General features: G+C 44.1%; 2 protein-coding genes across 8 annotated transcripts in view; one reads left to right on the forward strand and one right to left on the reverse strand.

The window, feature by feature from the left end:
* Positions 1–16,062, forward strand: part of Usp28 (ubiquitin specific peptidase 28) — a 53,135-nt gene extending 37,073 nt beyond the window's left edge. For 2 of the 7 annotated variants that reach the window (XM_076925076.1, XM_076925078.1), the window contains exons 14-26: positions 884–1,101; positions 1,660–1,742; positions 3,165–3,393; positions 5,218–5,412; positions 6,557–6,696; positions 6,868–7,047; positions 7,926–8,021; positions 9,643–9,821; positions 9,931–10,009; positions 10,920–10,999; positions 11,445–11,568; positions 12,675–12,870; positions 14,845–15,168. In XM_076925076.1, coding sequence (XP_076781191.1) covers positions 884–1,101; positions 1,660–1,742; positions 3,165–3,393; positions 5,218–5,412; positions 6,557–6,696; positions 6,868–7,047; positions 7,926–8,021; positions 9,643–9,821; positions 9,931–10,009; positions 10,920–10,999; positions 11,445–11,568; positions 12,675–12,870; positions 14,845–15,020 — 1,975 coding nt within the window. In that variant the 3' untranslated portion in view covers positions 15,021–15,168. Of the gene's footprint in view, positions 1–883; positions 1,102–1,659; positions 1,743–3,164; positions 3,394–5,217; positions 5,413–6,556; positions 6,697–6,867; positions 7,048–7,925; positions 8,022–9,642; positions 9,822–9,930; positions 10,010–10,919; positions 11,000–11,444; positions 11,569–12,674; positions 12,871–14,844 lie in introns of all 7 variants that reach the window. The other 5 variants (XM_076925077.1, XM_076925080.1, XM_076925079.1 and 2 more) reach the window with 5 other exon arrangements.
* Positions 16,063–21,421: 5,359 nt separating this feature from the next.
* Cldn25 (claudin 25) lies at positions 21,422–22,284 on the reverse strand. The gene has a single exon (XM_076924544.1). It carries the CDS (start codon positions 22,158–22,160, stop codon positions 21,468–21,470), a length of 693 nt encoding a protein of 230 aa, XP_076780659.1. The 5' UTR covers positions 22,161–22,284; the 3' UTR covers positions 21,422–21,467.
* Positions 22,285–25,847: the final 3,563 nt, after the last annotated feature.

Here is a 25,847-nt window from a genome sequence, read left to right on the forward strand (position 1 = left end):
ATTTACATTACTATTCTTGAGTAGCAAAATTACAGTTAAGAAGTAGCAATGAAAATCGTTTTATGCTTGGATTGCCATCCCATGAGGAACTGTGGTAAGGGTCACAGCACTAGGAAGGCTGAGAGCCACTGAGTTTGAGGTTTTCCTGCCTCTATTTCATTTCTTGGGTGCCAAGGTTATAGACATGAACCACTATGGCAGCTAAATTCTGCTAAATGCTAAGCTAGTAGTTCATCAGCTGGAAATGGTACTAATATTAGCCTTATAACCAGACTACATTAAATGAGATGAGCATTACAAGAAAAAGTTGCTTTTATTATATATATAGATTTTAGATAAGGCCTCGCTGTGTAGCTTATGTTGGCCTTGCGACTGAGGTCTCTCAGCTTCACTGTTGTCAGGGGTCTGTCTTAACTGTATCATTTCTTTTTTTGTTTTTTTTTTTTTTTTTTTTTCCTTTTTTTGTTTTGTTTTTTTTGTTTTTTTGTTTGTTTGTATTTGTTTTTGTTTTTTTTTGAGACAGGGTTTCTCTGTGTAGCCCTGGCTGTCCTGGAACTCACTCTGTAGACCAGGCTGGCCTAGAACTCAGAAATCCTCCTGCCTCTGCCTCCCAAGTGCTGGGATTAAAGGCGTGCGCCACCACCATCAGGCTACTGTATCTTTCTTAAAGCAGCTGGTTTTCTGAAGTATATTAGTTTGGGTCAAATTAAACTTTTTTCTTTTTTTGAGATAGGCCCTTAGCTATACCAGGGTAGTCTCAAAGTCACAACAGTCCTATGTTAGGCTCCCAAGGGATGAGATTACCTGTTTCTGCCACCATGCCCACCCCAACTTGGATTTTAGATGTTACAAAATAAGTTGTAATAAGTTTTGTCTTCTCCAGTTCAAGTCCCGAAAGCTGCTCTCGGGATACTGAAAGTACCTTCTCTCCGGACGATGCTCTACCTAACTCTGAGGTACTGAGTGGGCCATTGACCTCTCCTCACTCTTCCCTGGAAATGCCTGCACCCCCAGCTCCTCGGACAGTCACAGATGAGGAGATGAATTTCGTTAAGACCTGTCTTCAGAGGTGGCGGAGTGAAATTGAACAGGATATACAAGGTTGGTGTTCTGAAAACTTGTTAGCTATTAACTGTTTTTCCTGGCTATTTGGAAGCCAGGCAGTCTAGGTATTTGTTTTCTGATTCTGTGCATCAGGCTTGGCCACTGTGACTTCTGTGCTTCTCACCTTTCTCTGTGATAACTCCAGCTTGTGTCAAATTGCCACATAAAACCACACATACTCCATTCTTGCTTGGCCTCCCTCCTGTCCTGGGCCCTCAGACAAGATAAGCACGTGCTCTGCCACTGCACCCAGCTCTCTCCTCCCATTGCACTCTTGCTTCAGTTCGTGGAAGGATTTTTCCTAAATTGAGACTATTGCTTTAAGAAATTTCAGTGTAGATTTATAAGAATAATTTGTTAAAGACCTCAGTGTAATTACATTGAATTAAAAGCCTTTAAAACCTGAAGCACTTGCCCCTTGAGCACCACGCGCTGCTTTGTGCCTCCTGGTGGGAAGCAGAAGTCATGACAGCACGGAGACAGAGAAGCAGTACTGTCTGTGTTGCAGGGCCCGTCACAGACACTCTTACCTAATGAGGTTTTTCTTCTTAACAGACTTAAAGAATTGTATCTCGAGCACCACACAGGCTATTGAGCAGATGTACTGTGATCCTCTTCTTCGTCAGGTAGAATTAAAGGTGAAGGGAAATGGGCTGGTACTAATGGCGGAGGGCATAATACCACAAGAGCGGCATGGATTTCTCGCTAAGATAGAAATATATTCCCTTACAGCCAGTTGAAGAATTCAGAGTGTCTTCTGCTTATGTTGAAACCTAAATCGTCCTTTTTTGGATTCTGCCAGGTGCTGTTTTTTCATATACTAGAGATATGTTTGCTGTTAGGAGCTGGAGAGATGGCTTGGCAGTTAAGAGTGTATGCTGTTTGGCAGAGGATCCAAGTTCAGTTCCCAGAAACACCTATGACTTCAATTCTAGGGAGATCTGATATGCCTCACCCTCTATGGGCACCTGAATTCTCATGTACATACCCATATGCACATGATTATGCATAATTTTTAAAAAGACTAATCTTAATTTGCTATTAAATATTAATAAAACGTTTTTCTCTGCCGGGCGGTGGTGGCGCACGCCTTTAATCCCAGCACTTGGGAGGCAGAGGCAGGTGGATTTCTGAGTTCGAGGCTAGCCTGGTCTACAGAGTTGAGTTCCAGGACAGCCAGGACTACACAGAGAAACCCTGTGTTGAAAAACCAAAAAAAAAAAAAAAAAGTTTTTCTCTAAGTGGTGGTGTTAACAAAATCTAAATTATTTGATTTTACCAGTAAAGACTCGGGAACCAGATGCTAGGGTAAAAGACTGCTAATTCAGAGAGTCAGAGAAAGCACCCAGGTTTTTCCAGTAAATAACACAGTTTTGGGGTTCACAGTCTGATCAATATCCTGCATCATCCAAATGGTAATTGAAGCAGTGCAGTGGGAAAAACTGACTGGAGATCAGTTATCCATTTCTAAGTTCCTTTGAGAGGTTCCAGTAGTGTTCTCAGGCTTTATTTCTCTACTAACTGGAGATTCCAGAAGGGAGCCAATCAGAGCAGAAATCTTTCTGTCCACACTCCTTTTTATTCAGTGATAGGGCCTTGGACACGCCTGTGCAGAGGCAGCTCTATGAAGGCTGTGGCCGAGTAACCTCCAGAACACAGCTCTGCTCGCAGCAGGGCAGAGAGCATGCTTGTGGTTGGAATAGGAACAGGTCCTATAACTTTTGACTTCCCCTCTTCTCTCTTGTGCTGCTTCAAAGAAATCTACCCCTGAGTGAAAGGACGATAAGGTACTGAGCAGAACTTAGAGTTAGCAGAGCCTCCAGCAAGGCTTGGTTTGACTCTTCTTGTAAGGGCCCTTGGGATTGGACCCTGGACAGCCTCCAAGATCGTGTGTTCATTGGTCTGTCCTGAGTTGGTAAAATGCTTGATGTGAATGTTCCCTTGTGTTTGGGTGGGCATTCCCTTTTACTTGCTAGTTGGGAATGTTCAGGATTGTAGTGATAGATACCATCCGATTTCTGTGAGAGCCCGGTCTGAGAGCCCTCCTTTCTGATTTGCAGGTGCCTTATCGCTTACATGCAGTTCTTGTTCATGAAGGACAAGCCAGTGCAGGACACTACTGGGCATACATCTACAACCAGCCCCGACAGATCTGGCTCAAATACAATGATATCTCTGTTACTGAGTCTTCCTGGGAGGAACTTGAAAGAGATTCTTATGGGGGCCTGAGAAATGTCAGCGCGTACTGCTTGATGTATATCAATGACAAGTTGCCCCACTTCAATGCAGGTAAACGTGCTGACTAGAGGAGAGCATTTGGGGGAGCTAGTCCCTGGGAGAGGAGCAGTCTCATACTTATTTTGAAGACATTTGTAACTACAATTTATTACTGTGTAAAATGTTCTTAAAACATAAAAACGGTAAGAGAATAAAAGAGAAAACATCTCAAATAGTCAGAAAACAACCACCCTCTATTTATGGTGTAAAGTCCTAAATCCTGGCTGAGAGTATTAGGAAGGACTGTCCTAGTCCTTGCTTGTTGGGCGTTCCTTGTTACTTCCTGGACTGCTCATCTCTATGATGCACATGGAGGGCTGGGGAGTAAAGTGTTTTTGTAGAGTGCTTGCCTGGTGGGCAAGAAGCCCTGGTTTGATCCCAGCACCTTGTCAACCAGGTGTGGTTGTGCATGCTTGCAATCCTAGCACTCAGGCACAGGTGACAGATCAGATGTTCCCTTGCGGGCCCCTGATCTTCTTGCCATTTCTGGAGCTGTACTAAGGTTAAGCTACCATGCCCAGCTGGGACATTCTTATCCCCTCTTAGATGTAATAGTTAAATTAAAGTTAAATTAAATTTTCTTTTTCCTCTTTTTTTTTCTTTTTTTTAAGTAAGTTTATTTCTGTGTATGTGCCTGTGTTTCTGTGTTTGTGCACATGTGCATGCAGGTACTTACAGAGGACAGATGTAGGATGTTCCAGAGCTGGTGTTACAGGTGGTTATGAGCTACCCTCTGTGGGTGCTGGGAATGGAACTTGGGTTCTTCCATAAGAGCAGCAAGTATTCTGAAGCACTGAACCCTCTCCATTTTCTATCACATCTGTTGATGTTCAGGTTTTTAAAGAATTACTGGCTACATCCAGTGACTGACCATGATTAAATCGTTGACCTATTGTGTGTTCATTCAGTCAACCAACAGATACTAATTTTTAAGAGTTTATTTTTATTTTATGCTGATAAATATTTGGCTGCATGTATGTGTTGGGGTCCAGGAGTTGCCTAACAAACTATATGAACACAAATCTCAGTCAGACAGGGGTTATTGAATGTATACCCTAAGACTGATGGATTAGGGCCGCAGCAGCTCAGAATTCGCTCCGAATTCAGGGGCTGAGCCATGACGATGAGCATTTCTTAGGGCCAGCTAGTAAAGGGAAAAACCATAAAAACAATCCAAACAGTGAGCTCATACACAGGTGCAAGAAATGCAGGTTGGCTTTGACTCAAGCTACTTTAGATATAACAGTTCATATTGACCTTTTATTTGATGGGTCCTACCTAAAACGCTGGAATATCTTAAGATAAGCAAACCTCGTATGGAACATAATAACAGGATATGTGATCAGCATGACCCTGCTCTGAGTCAAGTTATTTTTCTGTGTCCATGACTGGCAGTCATGTTACAGCAACAGGATGAAACAGCTGGCAGGCTAAAGCTATTCCAAGATTGGGAGTTGGGGGGATTCACTCAACATACATGCCTGATGTATCAGATCTCCTGGAACTGGGATAGGCAGTTATGAGCTACCATGTTGGTGCTGCAAACCACAACTGGGTCCTGTGCAAGAGAAGCCTGTGCTGTTAGCTACAGAGCTGTCTCTGTAGTTCCAGTAGACAAATACCAAGCACCTGCCTGCTGATGTTGCCTGCTCAGCTCCTGATGTGCTATGCCGGTTAGCCTCATGCTGTCAGAGTTTCTGGTTGAATCCCGTGTGTCTGTGAGTATACATATGAGTGTGGATGTCTGTTAGGGACAGAGGAAAGCTGGGATGTGCCACCCTTCCTCTGTGACAGTGTGTTGGTTTACCTTTCTCTGTTTTAACTATTTTCCCTCAGAGGTAGCTCCTAATGAATCTGATCAGACTGCGGGAGAAGTGGAAGCCCTGTCTGTAGAACTCAGGCAGTACATTCAGGAAGATAACTGGAGGTTTGAGCAAGAGGTGGAGGAATGGGAGGAAGAACAGTCCTGTAAGATCCCGCAAATGGAGTCCTCCCCGAACTCTTCCTCACAGGACTTCTCCACATCACAAGGTATCGTCCAATCAGGCCCTTGCTGCACCCCCCACACTATGCCGGGTCTGGTCAGGTCCTTGCTGTCCTCTCCAGCCAACCCCAGATACTCAGTGACAAGGTGATGTCTCTCTTCACAGTGGCTTTCTTTTATTTTTATTTATTTTTTATTTTTCTTTGATGGGAAGAGTATGGGAGCATGCTTCATATAACACATTGTTGATATCAGAGGACAGCTGGTGGGAGCCAGTTCTCTCCTATCCTGGTCATCAGGCTTGGCAACAAGTACTTTACCACTGGGCTGTCTTGCTGGCCCAACAGCGGGTTCTGTTTATAATGGCTGTCACACAGTTTGGTGGGATCGGTTGCTTTCTGATGAGCAGAAATACTATGATGAGGAAGGCTTTCTGTGCTTTCTATAGCGTTTTACCTCTCCCCCAGTTTTACCTCTCCCCCAGGTTGTAGGAGAAAGGGTGACAGGATGGAAGGTTAGACTCTTTTCCATAGATGACCTTTTTTTTTTTTAATTTTTGTTTTAATTATTTTTAATAATTTGTTTCATATGAGTACACTATCACTGTCTTCAGACACACCAGAAGAGGGCATCAGATCTTATTACAGATGGTTGTGAGCCACCATGTGGTTGCTGGGAATTGAACTCAGAACCTGGAAGAGCAGTCAGTGCTCTTAACCACTGAGCCATCTCTCCAGCCCCAATAGATGACCTTTAATATTTAATACATGGTTGAGGAAAGGAAACATCTTTGGCATGAAAACTTACGAGAGAGTGTGCACAGTAATTTTAACAGACCTTTGAGAATCCTTGATGTAAACCGACCTTCCTTCCTTCCTTCCTTCCTTCCTTCCTTCCTTCCTTCCTCTTCCTTTCTTCCTTTTTTTCTTTAAAGGGTTTTTCTAGACAGGGTTTCTCTGTGTAGACCAGGCTGGCCTTAAACTCACAGAAATCCATCTGCCTCTGCCTCCCAAGTGCTGGGATTAAAGGTGTGCCTCTTCTGCCTGGCAGAGTAGCTGTTTCCTGTCAAAATTTCTAAGGGCATTTACATGGGCTTTGAAAGAGGTGTGCTGGACTAGATATTGAAATGTGTGTCTCCCCTGCTTGCTGACTGACAGATGTGACACTTCTGTGATTGTTTTATTTTGTTAGAGTCTTCAGCAGCGTCCTCTCATGGCGTTCGATGCTTGTCTTCTGAGCATGCTGTGATTGCGAAGGAGCAGACTGCCCAGGCAATCGCAAACACGGCTCAGGCGTATGAGAAGAGCGGTGTGGAAGCAGCCTTGAGCGAGGTGAGACTGGCTGAGGTGCCCTCCTTTGAGAGGGTCTGGTTTGTGACACCAGCTACCAGCTTTCTGTTGTTTCTGTTCTCTGTCTCTGCTGAATTTAACCAGCCCTCTTTATTTCTTCCATTTTTTTCTCCCGTTCTTAACTCTATCCCTCCCTCCATTCTGCTGCCACAGCATAAGGAAGCTGAATCCGAGAAGCCCCAGGAAACAAACCTTGCAGAGCAGTCAGAGCAGGCCTCAGAGGCCAGAGACACAGAGGCTGCTGCCCCACCTAACTCTGAGGTCTCTGAAGTGGAGATTCCCAGTGTGGGAAGGATTCTGGTTAGATCTGATGCAGATGGCTATGATGAGGAGGTACAGAGACGAGTGCAGGGTAGCTGTGTGTTGTTTTTCAAAAGGTGTGTGTCACCAGCTAATGTTTTCTCACTGAATCAAGCAGCAGCCATAGAGGCCTGTCTGCTTCTGACCTTAGTTGTCCTTCATGAAAAGGCACGGGTGACCCATTTCTGCTGTGCACTTTTGGCATGCGTGTGTGCATGTGTATGTGTGTACACCCAGCTTGTGTTGAGCAGGGACTGCTACAAAGCCTGGATGGCCTAGGGGAAGGATTAGCTCCGTTTGGTATTATGAATAAAAATACGTTTACCTTTGAGAGATGGGTTGCTTTTGGTTGCAGTTCATTGTTTTGTCTTACAAGTAGACTTTTTCCACTTCGTCAGTGAATAAAACAAACGTGGATTAAAGTTGATTTTGCTTTTAATTCTGCAGTTGAGCAAGCAGCTATTCCTTGTGGTCTGCCTCTTTTTCAGTAGCGCTGCACACAGCCTTTAATACCGTCTCTCAGGTTTCTGCTTTTTGCTGTGTGTGTGTATGTTTTTTATTGAAAGTTTGCAGTTACTTAATATCTACCTTCATACCTCATTCTAGTAGCGTGCTGAGCATATGGTTGAACCTAATCTTCAGCAGCCTCCATCAGAAATGTTCTTGGCTGTCTGTGTTTATCTCATACACTTAGAATGTGCACACAGGAACAGCTTGTCATAGGCATCGTTACAGGGATAGTGAGGTCCTGCATGCATCTAGTATAGGGCTGTGAAACTTGGCCTGCAGCCTGTGCCAGCCAGGGAGGGACACTGCTCGACTTCTCGGCACTCTGTTCACCTCACGTCATACGGTTTCCTTTTGAACTGTCTACTCTCCTTTTTCTTTCTGTTTTGTGCCCTCTGTGGTAGGTGATGCTGAGCCCTGCCATGCAAGGGGTCATCCTGGCCATAGCTAAAGCACGCCAGACCTTTGACCGAGATGGCTCTGAAGCAGGGCTTATTAAGGTATTCCTGTTTTATATTTAATCCTCATAACCCAGGATTATTTCTGTAAGACAATGGGAAACGGTGTTAAAATTGCTTGTGCCGGGAGATTGCTCAGTCAAAAGGATACATTTTTGATATCCAGAATCTACATTTTAAAAAAATAAAATTTTCCACAGGATTGGAAAGATGTCCCAGCATATACTGCTCTTGCAGATGCAGAAAACCCTGTTTGGTTCCCAGTAGCCAACACTGGACAGCTCACTGCTAGCACTCTGCCTGTCACTCTGGTTTCAGGCAATTTGGCACTCTGCCTGTCACTCTGGTTTCAGTATATATAGTATTTGGATACTATATATACACACCCATACATATATACATGTAACTTGGTACACTGTAATACAAGTGCTGGAGAGGCAGAGATAGGATCCCTGAGGCTTGCTGTCCAACCAGTATAGCCTACTCGGTGGGTGAGTTTGAAGTCAGTGAGAGTCTGTCCCAAAAAAGTATGATGGCACAAGGTATAGTGGCACATGCTTTAAGTGCCAGTGTTTAGGAGACAGACAGGCGGATTCAAGTGAGGTTCAAGACTCACTCGGTCTACATAATGAGTTACAGGCCAGCCAGAACTACACAGTGAGACCCTGTTTCAATCCCACGCCCAACTCTACACCCGCCCCACACAAATGTGTATTGGATAGAATCTGAAGAACAGTACTGAGGTTGCACTCTAGTCTCCACACATGTACACCCTAGCACACAGATACACCGTATCCTGTGTTGAAATGAAACACGACACTGTCTTTGCTGTCCAACTGATGAGCAAGCCGTCCCACAAAGCTGACAGCTCATCTTTGCCTGGCAGTGTCCCAGCAGTGAGTAGTGCCACTGTGCATTGCATCTAGTCTACAGGGATGATGAGTTTGTTAAATGTTCACTGATGACACAAACTCTGAAACTGACTTTGTAACTTGAGATCCTTTACTTTAAAAAGGGATACTATTTGAAGTATTTGACATTTAAGATGTCTTAATGAGATTACATTTGGGTGGATTGTTAAACGATCCACTGCTGAGAGGTGGGCATGCTGGCACATACCTGTAATCCTAGTACTTTGGCAGAAGAACCAAGAGGATGGCCATAAGTTTGAGGCCAACCTGGTCTACATAATGAGGTCTAGGGTAGCCTGAACTACAGAATTGAGACCCTGTCTCCACAAAACAAACAACCTGATGAGGAAAATGAGTTTATTTATTTTTTATATTTTGGGTTTTATTTTATTTTATTTTATTTGAGACAGGATTTCTCTGTGTAGTCCTGGAACTCACTCTGTAGACCAGGCTGGTCTTGAACTCAGAAATCTGCCTGCCTCTGCCTCCCAAGTGCTGGGATTAAAGGCATGCGCCACTATTGCCCGGCTGACTTTATTTTTTGAATATAGTATGTCTTTAGTGTCAGGATTCGAGGGAGTTCTGATATGCCAATAGTTCACATCCCATGGTTGCTTTTGTAATTTCTCAACAAGAATTCTTTAGCCTAGTGTGAGTTAATGAGAGGCCCTCTGGTTTTTCCATGTCAGTTTCTGTATGTGTGCTCAAGTGCACGGGTTTCCTTTCCTACCCCTCAATTCTGTCTGTAACAGGCATTTCATGAAGAATACTCCCGGCTCTATCAGCTTGCCAAAGAGGCACCCACCTCTCACAGTGACCCTCGCCTCCAGCATGTTCTTGTCTACTTTTTCCAAAATGAAGCACCCAAGAGGGTGGTAGAACGGACCCTTCTGGAACAGTTTGCGGACAGGAACCTTAGCTATGATGAGAGGTGAGAGTGCCCCAGCCCGTTCCTGCATGGGGTCTCACTTGGCAACTTCCTCCAGTTCGGAGGTGCTCCTTGTACCCTGCCATTGCTTTCTGAACTCTGTCCCACACAGATCTATCAGTATCATGAAGGTGGCTCAGGCCAAACTGATGGAAATTGGTCCAGATGACATGAACATGGAAGAGTATAAGGTAGGTGTGGGGCTTTATTCGTTTTTAATTCCTCCCAAAACCTTACTTTGGAGGCAAATGAGATAAAATGAAGTTTTATGTTCCCAGACTAGTTCCCAGGGAAAAACAGAGCTGGGTGTGGTGGCCACACCTTTAATCCCAGCACTTCCTGAGTTCAAGGCCAGCCTTGAACTACAAGATCTACATAAGGAGTTCTAGGACAGCCAGGGATACAGATTGAGAGGGGGAAAATGAATAAAAATCCTGTCTTAGGGTCAGGCTTGGTCATCCTGCGGCATCCTCCTTTCCTAAGGGCCCTCCTGAGCCTTGTCCTAGGCAGCGTGTGTGTGTGTTTGTGTAGGTGTGTAGTGGCATCATTTTTAGTAAGCATTAAAACTGTGGGGCTACAGATAAAATTGAAAGAACAAACTCTTCTGTGTATAAAAGCGCGCTGTGCCAGACCTGTGCTGTTTAGCTCGTGCTCCCTTCTTCCCCGTGGCTGCCTGTGCCTCATACTCGTTTGTATACGGCAGAAGGACTTGACAAGTTGTGCTGAGATTAGGAGAGTTTATCAACTCAAACACTTAGATGAAGTGAAATGACCCTCAGCAGAAGGAATAGAACACAGCAGGTTAGCTCAGTGGTGTGAACATACTCTAGGCTAGGCTCGCATTTGTCATGTGTTGAGGAGGACTCTGCTGGCCTTGCTGATGCTCCTGCAGCCACCTCCCCAGTGCTGAGTTTACAGGCGTGCACCTTCATTTAAGTCGATTTTGGTTTTGTTTTTTGTTTTCTTACGCAAAGGTTTTGTGTGTTTTTGTTCTTGACCACATGTTCTGAGTATGTAGTTGTACTGTGTATATAGCACCGAAAGTGAATCAGGCAGTGGTATGCTGAGATCAAGTCACTAATGGTGGTCCTTCCTTTCCAGAGGTGGCATGAAGATTATAGTCTGTTCCGAAAGGTGTCTGTGTACCTTCTAACGGGCCTGGAACTCTTCCAAAAAGGAAAGTATGTTGGCTCTTTTTTTCCCTCTAGCATTGATAATCAGAGCACTAACACCCAGGGATACTCATGCCACTGTCATGAGTCCCTTTCTTTGTCACATACACTGTGCCTACCCACCCCATGCTTCATTGTGTTGTACACATTACCACATTACGCTGTTTTCATTTAACAGTGGGTTGATCAGTGAGGACATGTGATGTTGGGCTCCCTTGGTGGGCTCCTTTGTTTTAGAGACAGAGAAAACCTGAGGTCCAAAGATGTTTCCTGATTTGCCCTACCTTTCTTGCTCTGTGTACAGAACAGCAGAGGCTGGTTGTGGTGTTTGCCTCCCATGTTTTCCCAGTACATCGTATTGTAGCCGAATAGCTTCTCATTACAGAAAAGTGAGAGCTAAGCCCTAGGTTTTGGCAAAGAGAACTCATCTGTGGATTGTCTCCCACTTTCTAAGGTACCAGGAAGCATTGTCCTACCTGGTGTATGCATACCAGAGCAACGCTGGCCTGCTGGTGAAGGGGCCCCGCAGGGGCGTGAAGGAGTCTGTGATTGCTTTGTACCGCAGAAAATGTCTTCTGGTCTGTACCATTTATGAAACGTTAATCTCTCTTCCTCCCTCCCCGCCTCTCTCCTGCTCTCTCTCACTTTCTTTGTATATCATTCTTCAACTCCTGATAAGTTGAGCCAGCCATTCCCTTCTCATGTGCCTGCATTAAAGCTTTTAGCATATTGCCCCCACAAGGTATGAGTTTGTTGAGCACAGAGCCACCTGTTTCCTTTGAGCCCACCATGTACTGAGCCACATGAATATGTGGGAAGAATGGGATGTGTCCCAGGGTTGCCTAGCAGAGGGCAGTTTTTAGAACTAGAAGTATCTTAAAAATATATTCCAGTCTTATACTAGGTTAGAGAATGTAAGAATTATTCTTGCTAACCTTGTTATTTTACCTCTTTTGCATTGGATAACCATAGGGAAAGTCTAGTGTAATGCTGTCAATCTGCCCAGGGGTGTATAGCTTGCTAGTTCTTTGTGGAATTCTCAAAGATGGCTTGCTTGCAGGTTGTCCTTGTATATTCATTTTCTCAGACATCTGTGGGATTATCCTTGTAACATCCTTATTTTCTGGGAATTCTTTGGTTGCTCTGTCAAACTATGCTTCGAGGTGGCCCCTAAAAGCCTTTGTGCTTTTGGCTTCTCATTTACGAGATAGAGGTCACCACCTTGAGCATCCTCACATCTCCTTTCTGCTGCCGTACTAGGGATGGTTTAGGCTTCCCATCACTGCCTCTAGTGTGTATCAGTCACATAGGGGGTACCTTCAGCCATCAGTAACAACTGGCCAGTCTGGGAGTAACCTGGGTAACCTGGGTTTCAGTGTCTTCTGTGAGTGGTTCTAGTGGCCAGTGAAGATTGAGAATCATTCAATAGGTCTTAGGGTAGAAACAGATGTCAGATATGACCTTGGCTGGTAAAGTAGGCCATCGAGTCACAAGTTTGGGTGCATTAGAATCATCATGGGAGTTATATAGAATCCCAGGGCACAGGTCAGCTCCATCCTAATTATGTCAGAACATCTGGGGCAGGAACCAGTGCTTATTTTTTTAGTGTGACTGTTAGCTTAGATTCATACTAAAGTGATACTTATTTTTTTTCAGTCTCCCCTTGTCTGTCTTTTATTTGTAGGAGCTGAATGCCAAGGCTGCTTCTCTTTTTGAAACAAATGACGACCATTCTGTAACAGAAGGCATTAATGTAATGAATGAGTTGATCATTCCCTGCATCCACCTGATCATTAATAACGACATCTCCAAGGATGACCTTGATGCCATTGAGGTCATGAGGAACCATTGGTGCTCTTACCTGGGGAAGGATATTGCAGGTGTGTTATTAGCACTGCTTAGTTTCTGTGGTTTTGTGTATCTGAAACTTCACAGTGGTCTCACTCTGTAGTGTCACTGGTTGTTGAAGCCCTTGAGGGGATCTGAACTCCTAATATCTTCTGTGAGCTACATGGGTCTGCTCCATGGAAACTGCATGGGAATTCGGACTCTACTTTTCTCCGCCTCCTTGCCTTAGTCAGCAGCTGAAGCAGCTTTAGGGTCAGCCCGCTAGTCCTGGGAGCTATGACTGCTTGCACCCAGCCCCAGGGTACCCTGCTCCCTAGCTTCAGTCTGTGCTCTGCAGGAGTGTTAGTTTTCTGCCATTTCCCATCTACTAGATTATGAGGTTTTATAGTTTATTTATGTAAAGTATGATTAGCTGATGGTTCTTTAGCTAAACTTTGAGATTTAAAGTTGCAGTATATAAGAATATTATTAACTAATTACTTCCGTGAATTAGTAAATGGAATATCTTGAGAGATCCTGATTTTGTAGGTGCATTCATTTTGTTCAGAAGGTGTATGTTCTGATAGGAATCCTTGTTCATTTCCCACTCTATAAGCAGTCAAGTGACTTGTTTTAGTATACAGAAATGATTGATAAATTTTATAATCCAAGCAATTGATGTGTTTCCTTTTGTTGTTTGTTTTTCTTTAGACCATGTGAGGTATAGCTTTACTTAATTCTGTGGACACATTAGTATATTTAAGCATTTGAAAGACAATAGCACCATCTGGGTATGTGGTACAGAGCATCACATCCAATTTCTTAAGATTTAAGAGGGCGTTGGTAAGAATAGCCATAATAACAAAACAGCTTTGCTACTTGGTGAGCAGACCTTTGCTCCTGGCTGGCCCGAAGCTGGCCTAGAATTCAAGAGATCCTTATACTTCTGCCTCTGAGAGCTAGGATTAAAGATTACAGGTGTGCTCTACCACACCAAGCTAGTTAAAAGTGTTGCTTGTGTTTACTGGCGTTGGGTGTGTGTGCCTCTCTCTGAGAGGACAGCTCTGTGTACTTAGCCCTTTCCTTCCATTTTTCCCTGGGCTGAGTCTGGTGATCTCCGGTCAGCTTGTGCAGCAGACGCCTTCCTCTCTGAGCCAGCTCCTTGTTCTCACCCAGGAGTGTGCATATCAAAATAGACACACAAGTTAACCTTTATAGATTTAAAATATCAGAGAGAAATTTTCTGTTTATAAATGATGATAACATATTTTCATGTTCATGAGATGGGTTGCTTTATCCTTTCATAAAAGGTTAAATCTTGGATAAATATTTGATACTTCTGAATTTAGAACATCTGAAAAACAGAGTTTTCCAGACTTGATTGGTATTTTAATCCTGTGAGTGGCAATGATGAGTGTACCATGTCACGTAAATACATAGTTTTAGATGCTAGCGATATGTTCAGGGCCGCCACGTCAGAAATGATTGAAATGCTGGGCCAAGCCAAGGTTCACTTAATGATTTTCCCCCTAAATAATGAAATGTAAAAATCAGCAACCCAAACAGCAGTTTTAAAATCAAACACCTTACTACAATTCAAACATTATTTTGATGCTCACGTGCATTTGATAATGGTGGTAAAGTATTTAAAAGTCTTTTCTGTAGTTAAGTTAGTAATGTTTTATAAGAAAGGAAAACTTGGCGCTGTTTGACAGTGACTTCATGTATATTGTGTGTTTTGAACCAGGACTGCAATGGCGCCATGGTTATAGGTTTGCTTTTGAGCGAGTTCAGATATCCTTTACGGCTACCATGACAACGCTTTCCCCAACATACACAGACATGGAAATAGACTCGGTTATGCAGCCCTAGTGGTCTTCTCACCTAGAGTGGGAGGGGCAAGTTCCAAAGGCATCTTCAGCAGGAGGCATACTGTTGAGTTGGATGCTGGCTCCTGGAGCCCTCCCATGTAGCTTTGGCCTTGTTTAGCTGTGTGTATGACAATCCATTTTTCTTTTTCTCTACAGAAAATCTGCAGCTGTGCTTAGGGGAGTTCCTACCCAGGCTTCTGGATCCTTCTGCAGAAATCATCGTCCTAAAGGAGCCTCCAACTATCAGACCGAATTCTCCCTATGATCTTTGCAGCCGGTTTGCAGCTGTCATGGAGTCCATTCAAGGAGTTTCAACAGTTACAGTGAAATAAGCCGCTCATGGACCGTCAGCACTCAGTCTGGTCTCTGGTCACCTGCCTGTTACATGGCAGTCTGTTGCAAATTCCCCTGGAGAGAGGGATTGGGTGTCTGAGCAAGACTCAGACCTTCACCCCTCTCATGATGTGTGTTTAAGGGATTAAGGATAAAGTTGTACATTTTAGGCACAGGATCATGAGAGCTGTTTCACTGAAGGAGGTAGGAGCCAGTGCATTAAGGCTTTGAATTATCCCAGAAGACCTGAATTGCCTTTGTAAATCTCCCATAATACTTGGGTTTGTCTAAGCCTCATGCCACTTTTAAATTACCCTTCAGGCACCAGTCTGACAGCAGAAGGGTGACTCATCAGAACTGAGCCAGAGGAGCGGTTTCTAGTTATTTTGTCAAGTTCTGGTGACATTTAAAAGTCCTTAGCTACTAGAGATTGGTAATAGGGGTCTTGCCTGGCTCTTGACAGTGACGAAAGGGATGCAGGTGAGCCCCGCCTTCCACACAAGGCTGGGACTGAAGGCTGCGCCATGAAGCCAAGGGAAAAGCTGCCTGCCCTCTTGGTCTGTTTATATTTTAGATAAACCAGAAAACCTCACATTCAGTCTTGAGTGAAAAAAAGAAAGTATCCTGGATTTCGGCCGAGTGCTAGTGTGAAGCCACACAAGGAACATTTTAATAGTTAATGATCATTTAAGCAAAATTGTGAAAATTATCAGAAGCAGGTGTCTAAGGCTACCTGGCCTAACAGAATTTCTCTTCTCTTCTCTTCTCTTCTCTTCTCTTCTCTTCTCTTCTCTTCTCTTCTCTCTCTCTCTCTCTCTCTCTCTCTTTTTTTTTTTTAGAAAATAGGGATGTGAATTTGTATAAAAAAAGAACATCTATCTGTGTATATGTAGAGAGAAGCTGCTTTTTAAAGAACTTGTAATTGGGAACTCATGTTTTAACCAAATTTTAAGGATTAACGGAGGAATCATGAGAGGGAAGAACACAATGCAACTATGCAGATTTTATAAATGTGCAATAAAAGTATTTGTTTTTCCTTTGGTTTGTAGCGTGATCCTTTTTGAAATACGTGTTTTCCATTTTGGAAGTGAGTGGGCTTTGTAGCATCTGCATGTTTTCAGCCTTCCTGTTAAAAGCAGCAGGAGAGACGAGAAGATGAGCAATGCTCTCTGTTCCCCTGACTCTTTTTTTTCCAAGTTTGTTTTTCCTTATGTGTACATGGATGTGCATGTCACGTATTCGAGTGCCCACAGAGAACAGAAGATGGCATCGACGTCCCCAGAGCTTCAGAGTGTGCTGGGAACCAGACTCCAGTTAGCACAGCAGCTCTCAACCTGCGAGTTAGCTCCTATCTACATTACGATTTATAACAGTAGCAAAATGACAGTTATGAGGTAGCACCTTTTTGGTTGGTGGTCACAACAGGAGGAATTGTGTTAAAGGCTCACAGCATTAGGAAGGTTGAGAAGCACTGTGATAGCAGCAAGTGCTCCTAGCCACTCGGCCCTGTCTGTCTGTCCATCCCCTCCCCTCCCCCACAACCTTATAGCTACATCAGTGAGATCTAGTATGACCACCAGGAACAGTGCTGACAGGAAATTTCTCGTTTTTGTATAGTTGGCAAACTAAGGTTTCAGGCTGATAATTTTTATTCACATAGCCTAGCCTGGGCTCAAACTCGCTGTGTGGCAGAGAGGCTGGTTCCTAGCTGCTGATCCTATCGTGTCTATCTCCCAAGTACTGAGAGGCAGCATTTGATACCGTGTCTCGCTTTTTAACAGTTCTCAGGCTATGTCTTAGAAGGTTTGTGTTCTGTTGGACTCTTACTGGCTTTTAACTTTATTTTATTGACATTGGGTGGGTCTTATTCTGTAGCCCAGCCCTGAACTTAACAGCAGTAACACCCCCGCCCCCCACCTCTCAGATGTTGGGATTATAGTATAAGCTACTGTTCCTAGTCTAAAATGCTTTTAACGGAAATTAAAATATTTTTCGTGCATTTACTTTGCCGGTGTATTCATGCCCCAGCTTGCCTGTGGAGGTCAGACGATTTTGGGACTGAGCTCGGATTGTGTAGTGTGTCTACCCAGTAAACCATTTCACTGGCTCTTGACACTCTATCTTATAGAATCCATGTTGTCTCTCTCCGGTCTTGTAGATTCGATTCGGCTTTCTAAGCAGCCAGGATTAAGGGTCTGGGAACAAGAATGCTGTGGCCAAAGGAATGAGAGGAGGAAGAGGCCAGTGTGAAAGATGGAAGTGTTTGAGCAGGGCATTTCACCTCAGTATGTGCCATGGAGGTGGTGAACTGGAAATCTGAAAGCTCCTTGTAGAACTCTTGAGTTGCCAGGCAGTGGTAGCACATACCTTTAATCCCAGCACTTGGGAGGCAGGTTGATCCCTTGAGAACCATGACAGCCAGGGCCACACAGAAACCCTGTCTCAACAAAAGCCAACCAACCAAACACCTATTAATTAAAAATAAAAGGACACTTGGTGACTTGCCTTAGTGTTGGAGCATTTGCCTGGCGTGCTCAGGGTCCTGTGTTTAAGCCCCAGGGGGGAAGTTGAGGTCATTTTTACCCTACACATCTCTAGAAAAGTAGATACATTAAAGTGCTGCACGCGGGATCCCCATTTTCAGACCATCAGCCTTTACTGGCTTTTTTAGCCGGAAGAGCTTGCTTCATATGCATGGGTCGTGAGTTCCATCCCCAGTAGCATAAATCTGGTGTGTGTGGTGCCTGAAATCTGAACATGAGGTGGAGCCACAGGGCTCTGAAGTTCAAAGTCCTGCTCAGCTATGTGGAGTTCTAAAGCAGTACTCTAGACATGAAACGTGGATTCTCATCTTTCTGAGTGAAATTACAAAGTTTTGGGGTTTTTTTTTTTTTTTTTTTTAATTGGGGGAAGTGCCCTACTGAGGATTGAATAGGGACTCAGGGATGTCAGGCAAGCTGTCAGAGATACATCCCTAGCCCAAGAAAAGTTTTCAATCAGATCAACTTAGAAGCCAGTGAGAAAAGTCTTTGTTAAAGATTTAAGTAGGGGGCTGGAGAGATGGCTCAGCAGTTAAGGGCACTGACTGCTGTTCTCCCAGAGGTCCTGAGTCCAATTCCCAGCAACCACACGGTGGCTCACAGCCACCTGTAATGGGTTCTGATGCCCTCTTCTGGTGTGTGTGAAGACAGCGACTGTACTCACATACATAAATAAATCTTAAAAATAATAATAATAAAGGTTTAAGTGGTTCTGTTTTCAACCCTCACTTGGCCTTCAAAACAGGGATTAAAAACTGGTGATTTAAGTGAACAGTCCATGGATGGCCGCCTTTCAGGAATTGGTGCCTTCCCAAGTGGCCGCTGTTCTTGTTACGACATGTCAGGGGGCAGCCCCTGTTACCAGCTGTGCCCTTGTGTCCTTCACAAGGAGAGTTGGAAAGACAGGATGGTCTCTTAACAGTGCTCTAGTTTGTGTCCATCTCTGCAGAGAAAGCAAGAGAAAACACAATGCCATCAACACCTGTGAACATGGGATTAAGATGAGGGAGGGACTAGAGAGCCCCCAGCAGGCACAGGTGAGCCAGGTGTCTACTAAAACCCTGATTAGGCTAAACAGTGCAGAGGAGGATTTTCTGAGTCTGGGTGTGGCCCATCCCATGAAGCAGCAGGATGAGGTTCAGAAGGGCATCCTTAATGTCAAATCTTGACTTGGCTACTGGCTGCCATAGGTGTGCTGCTTCAGTTTCCCCTCGTTATCAAAGGGGGCAGTTAGATGTGGTCTTCTGCTCTTAAGACCTTTCAAGGTCTTACATAAACCTCTCAAGAACTCCACAACTCTTAAGCCCCAGCTGGTTGTGTGACAGGGACAAGCCCTCATGAAAGATGCAGGATGCTGCTGCTGCAATCAGAGGGCCTAAGTTCTCTGTCCGCTCTGATGCTTGATGAATCACCTTATAATGCGGAGAAAGGCAACAGCATCTATCTTTACAGTGGCCTTGAAGGTGCTGCAAGGTCTAATTCCATCCTGCATCATCAGCCTTGTCCTCCTCCTCCCCTTCCTCATCCTCTGGAACTCCATCCATACTTACCTTTGCAACAGCTGCCATTTCTTCGAGGTGCCCAGCTGTGACTCTGAGGACTTCACTTCCTCTCTGTCATCTTGAATTGTGTGGTGGTGTGTAGCTTTTGAGTGGTTTTACTTTAATGTCTGTGTTCTTTGTCTGAATGAGGACCCTGGGTACAGATGTATCTGTCTTGTTTTTCACTTGGTTCCCAGCACAACACCGTAAGTGCTTATGAATACTTGTTAAATGAGCGAATAAACAACTGGGTGGGTGAGTGGTGGTCCCAAGAAGCAGGCACTCTACAGACCAAGGATCCTTGGATATTTGAGCATTGCTTCTTACTGACACTTGGCCTGCCAAACCTATTGAGAAAAGCAGGTAACTGAAGAAAAAAAAAAAAAAAAAAAAGCCAGTCATCAGAAATAGTCTTCTGATTGGCCTGAAGAGAACAGAATAAGCTTTGGCACACACAAAATAGAGGATTATTTTGTTCCTGATGTTTGGCTCAGTTTGTGTTTGTTCACAGATGAACACACATTAAAGGAAAGGGGCCTTTCCAGAGAAACCTAATGTCCAAGGACCCAGCTTTCAATAGGAAGAGAAAAGTTGTTGAGAAGTTGTACTTGTGCAGTCTCTTTCCTTGGCTTGGAGTGTTTTTTTCTTTTCCTTCTAAGACAATGTCTGTAGCCCTTACTATCCTTGAACTGACTGAGGACCCCCCTGCCTCTCAGTTGAGTGTTGGGATGCAGAGTATGTATCAGCATACTTAATTTCTTTTTAAACATTTTTCCTTAATTTTATTATTATTGTACATTATGGTATTGGGGGAGTGGCACACGCATATTGCCACAGTGCGTGTGCAGAGGCCAGAGGGCAGTTTTGTGGAGTCAGTTCTCTATTACCATTCTGTGGGTTCTGGAGCTCAAACTCAGGTCATCCAGTTGGTGGCAAGTGTCTTTAGCCACTGACCATCTTGTTAGCCTGGGAAAATGGCTTTTTGCAAAAGGATGCTGGTTTGGGCTGCTTAGGCAAATATGTTTATTCTATAGTGTTAGAGATCAAATCCAAGATCTCACTGGACCTCCCCAGCCCCAAATAATACAATAACAATAAAAGTCCTCTCCCCACCACCCCACACCCTCTGTGTCTGTGTGTATCTGTCTCTGTCTGTCTCCCCCCCCTTACCCCCACCCCCTCCTTCTCTTTGACAAGGTTTTATGTGGCCTGGGCTGGCCTTGAACTTCTGATCCTCTTGCCTCCACCTCTCAAGTACTAGGATCACAAGCATACACCACCACACGTGACCTTAAGTACTGCTGGGGAGGGAACCCTGGACGTTCTACATGCTAAACAAGTAAACACTCTACACGCTGAAATCCTCCTCCATAATGAAACATTTATAGTGTGCTTTTTTTTTTTTTTTTTTTTTTTTTGCATGTGGTAACAGACATTTTTGTGGAGCTGAGAATTTTTTGCACACAGAAGCCCACCTTGGATGGTAATAGACACAACTATCCTTGAGTAACCAGCTTGTCCTAGTGTAGTTGAGTTTGCTAGTTTTAGTAGTGAAAGTACAGAGTCCTGAACAACTCAAAAAGGTTAGGGACCTACCTTAGTATCCACAGGGACCATTACCTTCAGTACGAATTATGGGACCATTCACAGCCTCATGATGCAACAGAAACAAAGCAGTGCCCTTCTAGAACACTGGGGATCTGAAAGCAGCAGAGGCTTGTGATTCAGATCTCACACCTGAGGTGTCCCATCCTATAGAGACTATTGTGGGCAAATAACTAATTTTCCTTTGCCAACGCATCAACATTTCTAGCTAGGCATAAAGTGCCTCTTCATACTAGATTATTTCTGGTGACTTCAACTTCTTAAAACATCTTCTTTAATAAAGTGAGTAAGTATTTAAATAATACTATAAGGGATTATTATTATTATTTTAACACAGTAACCTAGGCTACCTTTGAATTTAGGGCAGTTCTCTTGGCACAACTCCCTGAGTGTTGGCCTGAGGAGAGCCACCATGATCTCCTCCTCCCCACCCCCAAAGCTGGAAACAGGATCTCATCATACAGGTAAGGTTAACCTTGAATTCTTAGTTCTTTCAGCTTCCCATGTGTTGAAATTATAAGCATGAAGCATTACCTTCAACTGAAAGCATTTCTATATAAATAAAATTTCAAATCTGATAAACATGTTCGTAAGATACTGTCCTGATTTTTAACTCTCAACCGAAGTTCTCAGATCACTAAGATACTCAAACCCTTGACAAATCTGATAGCGAGCACTCTTTTCCAACAGAACCATGAAGGGTAAGGAAGAGAATGTAGCCTACTGACATTCCTTTATTATAGAGATTTCTAGGCAGGCTCTAGATGGAGTGGCTCACTGGTCTTGGTGTGAGGTGGAAGGAACCATCAGATTCTTCCTCTACTGAAGCACAGGCTGCTGGGGCCGTGACTTCAGCCATCCAGGGAGAAGATCCATCTTCATTTTCCAGGCAGGCAGAAAAGATGAGGAGAAGTCCACCCAGAGCTAGGAAAAGCCCAGCAGCCCAGCCCAGGAACAAGGCATCTCCAAACTCCCACCGGGGCACAATCTCAGGGATGCTGTCATCCCAGAAGTCTTGGAATGTGGCATAGGCCACCCAGGAGACTGGAAAGAGGGTGGTGGCTGAAGCTGATGCCTCCAAAGTCCCTCCTAGGAGGCACAGCCGCGTCTTGAAAACTCCTCCGGGCCTGTGAAACCGGAAGCATTCCAACCCACAGCCAGACAGCAGAAGTCCCAACAGTCCCAGTCCATGGGAAGCCACCATGAGAATTCGTGCTACTTGTAGCTCTTGGGGAAGAGATAAAAAGGACTCGAAGGCTTTGCATACAGTTCCAGCGTCCTCCTGATTCACGCATGCCTCCCAGAGCCCCGAGATCCAGGTTTCCATTTCATTCAGATCCAGATTAAGAGTCTTCCACTGAGGAAGAACGGTGGTGACACAGGAGCACACCCAGCCAAGGACAGAGAGGAGCAGACCGCCAAGCTGGACTCTCCCACGGAAGCTACAGGCCATGGTCGTACCCTCTGCAGGAGGGGATAATGAACTCAGGGACTGGTCAGCTGGGGTGACTTTCTGGGAAGTTGGAGTTGTTGGAAGTTGCAGAAAACTCTGGTGTTAATTTTCAATGCAACAGCTGAGACAGGTGTTAGGAATTTGGTAGTGTTTGGGTCTAGGGGTGTGGCCTAGATCAGATGTGGGAATGGATTCTGAAGGAGGGTCCCATGAGAGAGTCCAATGGCCGGAAAGTAAGCTGTCACTGTGCTTGATAAATACATTCATAAAGTCAAAAATCACTCCTCAAATCTGAGGTTACAAAATTGATGTTTAGGAAATACACCCTGACATGATCTTTCCCAGGGACATTTTCATACTTTTAAATATATGGGGCAAGTGAAAAGGCTTAGAGGAAAAAGGTGCCTGCAGCCAAGTGAGACAACTTGAGTTCAAGACCAAGGTCTTTTTTTTTTTTTTTTTTTTTTTTTTTGGTTTTTCAAGACAGGGTTTCTCTGTGTAGCCCTTGGCTGTCCTGGCACTCACTCTGTAGACCAGGCTGGCCTCGAACTCAGAAATCCGCCTGCCTCTGCCTCCCAAGTGCTGGGATTAAAGGCGTGCACCACCACTGCCCGGCTAAGACCAAGGTCTTACATTGTAGGAGAGAACTGACTTGGATACACGAGCACACACATCTGAATAAATGTGATTAAAAATTTAAAATATGTATAGACTTTGATGCAGAATTTATCTAAAGGAATTTTATCTATCTTCTAGGTAACTATATGAAAAGATTTATTTTAAATAAAATAAATAGCTTGTTAGTAATTATACATTTTGGTTAATATAGGGCAGTCATTTAAAAGTGATGTTGAGGCTGGAGAGATGACTCAGCAATTAAGAGCACCAGCTCCTCTTCCAGAGGGCCTGGGTTCAATTCCCAGCACCTACATAGTGGTTTGCAACCGTCTCTAACTCTAGTTCCAGGGGATCCTAACATTCTTTTGGCCTCCATAGGCACCAGGCATACACGTGGCGCACAGACACTCATACAGGCAAAACACCCATACACAGAACAACTTTAAGTGGTGTTGTAGGGGCTTGGGCACTTAGCTAGGTAGACTGCTTTGGTGTACAGGCCTTTGGCTGCATACCTAGAACCACATAAAAGGGTGTGGTGGCACGTACCCATAAACCTAGCACTCAGGAGGCAGAGACCAGAGGTTTAGAAGCTCAAGGTCACTTTCTGCTACATAGTGCAAGTTCGATACATTAAACCCCGTCTTTTAAAAAAAAGGTATTTTTGTAGAAGAAAAAAAACTTCTGAAAGACTTATTTAATGTGTGTGTTTTGTCTGCATGTATGTAGGTACACTCAACTAAGAGGTCACTGAGTCCTCTGGAACTTAACTTATGGATGGTTGGAGCAGCCACATGGGTGCTGTAAATCCAACCTGGGTCCTGTGCAGTTAAGTTAAGTTAAGTTAAGTTAAGTTAAGTGTTCTTAACTGCTGAGGCATCTCTTTACCCTGCAGAAGATAGTTTCATGTGGGGGTGGGAAAGGAGCTGCTCTGTCTCCTAGCAACAGGAAGTGGAGTGGAACCTGAAGTCCTTACCTGAGACAGCAGGTAATCACATGGTACAGAGTGTAGAGAATGCAATTTCATTCCCTTCAAAAGCTCTCTCTTATGGCTGGAAGGATGGCTCAGAGGCTAAGTTCACCAACTGGCTGCTCTTTCAAATGACTTTATTTATTATATGTATGTGAGTACACTGTTGCTCTCTTCAGACACACCAGAAGAGGGCATTGGATCCCATTACAGATGGTTGTGAGCCACCATGTGGTTGCTGGGAATTGAACTCGGGACTATCTGGAAGAGCAGTCCGTGCTCTTAACCACTGAGCCATCTCTCCAGCCCCTGGCTGCTCTTTTGGAGAACCAGGGTTTGAGTCTCACCGACATGGCAGTTCACAACTGTTTATAACTCCAGTTCCAGGGAATCTGAGCACCAGGCATGCAAGTGGTGTACAGACAAACATTCAAGGAAAATACCGCCGGGCAGTGGTGGCACACGCCTTTGATCCCAGCGCTTGGGAGACAGAGGCACGCAGATTTTTCGAGACAAAGACATCCTGTCTCGAAAAAACAAACAAACAAACAAACAAACAAAAAAAAAAAAAAAAAAAAAAAGGAAAATACCCATACTATTGGGTTCAGTGTGGAGGCCAAGAAAACTCACTTCAGATAAGCTTAAAAAGTGAGAGACAAGCTTAAAAAGTGCTGAGACAAGACACATGTTGAGGCGAGACCCGAGTAGGACTCGATATTTAGAGGGAGTATGAATAGGACTCAACAGTGACGGGGGCGTGAGACTGGCTTATAGAGCTAGCTGTGTAAGCTTCTTAGTTTTGCATCTTTGCTGATCTTTGCTTCATTTCCTGGTGTCCCTGTTATCCCTGGTCTTTCCTCCCTGATTCAGTTTAGTGGAGGCCTGGCTATTCTTGCGAGGTCGTGCCACTACCGCTGCTATCCGGACACTACTGAACAGGACTGCTGGTGTGTCCGTGAAGCGTTTGTGAGTGGATCAAGCTGCCGCTGCTCACCTGTGAACTGAACTGCTGATTTCCTGACAATGCAGATGGGAGTTGCTCCAAAGAACCATTTCTAAACATTTCTTTTTCTCTATCTGTGGTGGGTGGTGGGCTAGAAGGGAGGTTAAGGCATTTAATAACCATCATTAAAAGTAGGCTTTGAAAAAAATTAAGGTTACAATACTTGGCTTCAAGGTCCCTAATTCATTCTCCTAGACATTAGGTCCAGAACTCAGAGTGATATGGGGACAAAGGAGTGCATCAGCTGCATGTGGTTAATTAGGGCATAACAGGCTATTGGTTATATATTTTTAAAACTTACACACCTTGGTTTAGATAACAGCAATCTCTATAAACTTTGCTGGTTAACAGACAATTAAGAAGGCAGGCAGATTTCTGAGTTCGAGGCCAGCCTGGTCTACAGAGTGAGTTCCAGGATAGCCAGGGCTACACAGAGAAACCCTGTCTTGAAAAAAACAAAAAACAAAAAACAAAAACAAAAAAACAAAAAAACAAAAACAAAAAAGAAAGAAAGAAAACATTTGGAGAAGTAGGGTAGGAGTTTGTTCCTAGGCTGGGAACATGAGCTTGTCTGACTCTGCCAGTAAAATGGAGAAGTTGGCGGGGCAGTGGTGGTGCATGCCTTTAATCCCAGTCTTTGGGAGGCAGAGGCAGGTGGATTTCTGAGTTCAAGGCCAGCCTGGTCTACTGAGTGAGTTCCAGGACAGCCAGGGCTACACAGAGAAACTCTGTCTTAAAAAAAAAAAAAAAAAAAAAAAGATGGAGCAGTTGTCCCTGAGATGTCTGAACTCAGACAACTGTTTACAACAGAAGCGGTTCCGAAATAGGGAAGTCCCCAGCTCCCCTAGGGCCTGGGACCTTGAATTTAGTTTCTGAAAACAAATGGTAGTACTTAAGTTTCTTTTGCTCATTCCCAACAATCCATGTAAAATAATTTTAACCCCTTCCATGTCTGAGTTTTGTTTTAAACAAAATGTTAATTGTTGTTACATTAATGTTAGTTTTGAATTTCCTTATTTATTTCTTTACACGTTTATAATTTTGTCAGACATTAATAAGTTTGCCTGTAAATTTTAAGATTAATATTCCTCAATCC

Source organism: Arvicanthis niloticus, chromosome 26 (genome assembly GCF_011762505.2).
Source record: "Arvicanthis niloticus isolate mArvNil1 chromosome 26, mArvNil1.pat.X, whole genome shotgun sequence".
Classification (NCBI taxonomy): domain Eukaryota; kingdom Metazoa; phylum Chordata; class Mammalia; order Rodentia; family Muridae; genus Arvicanthis; species Arvicanthis niloticus.

Coding starts and splice junctions, on each gene's coding strand:
- Cldn25 (XM_076924544.1), bottom strand. CDS start 22,160: ATGGCCTGTAGCTTCCGTGGGAGAGTCCAGCTTGGCGGTCTGCTCCTC.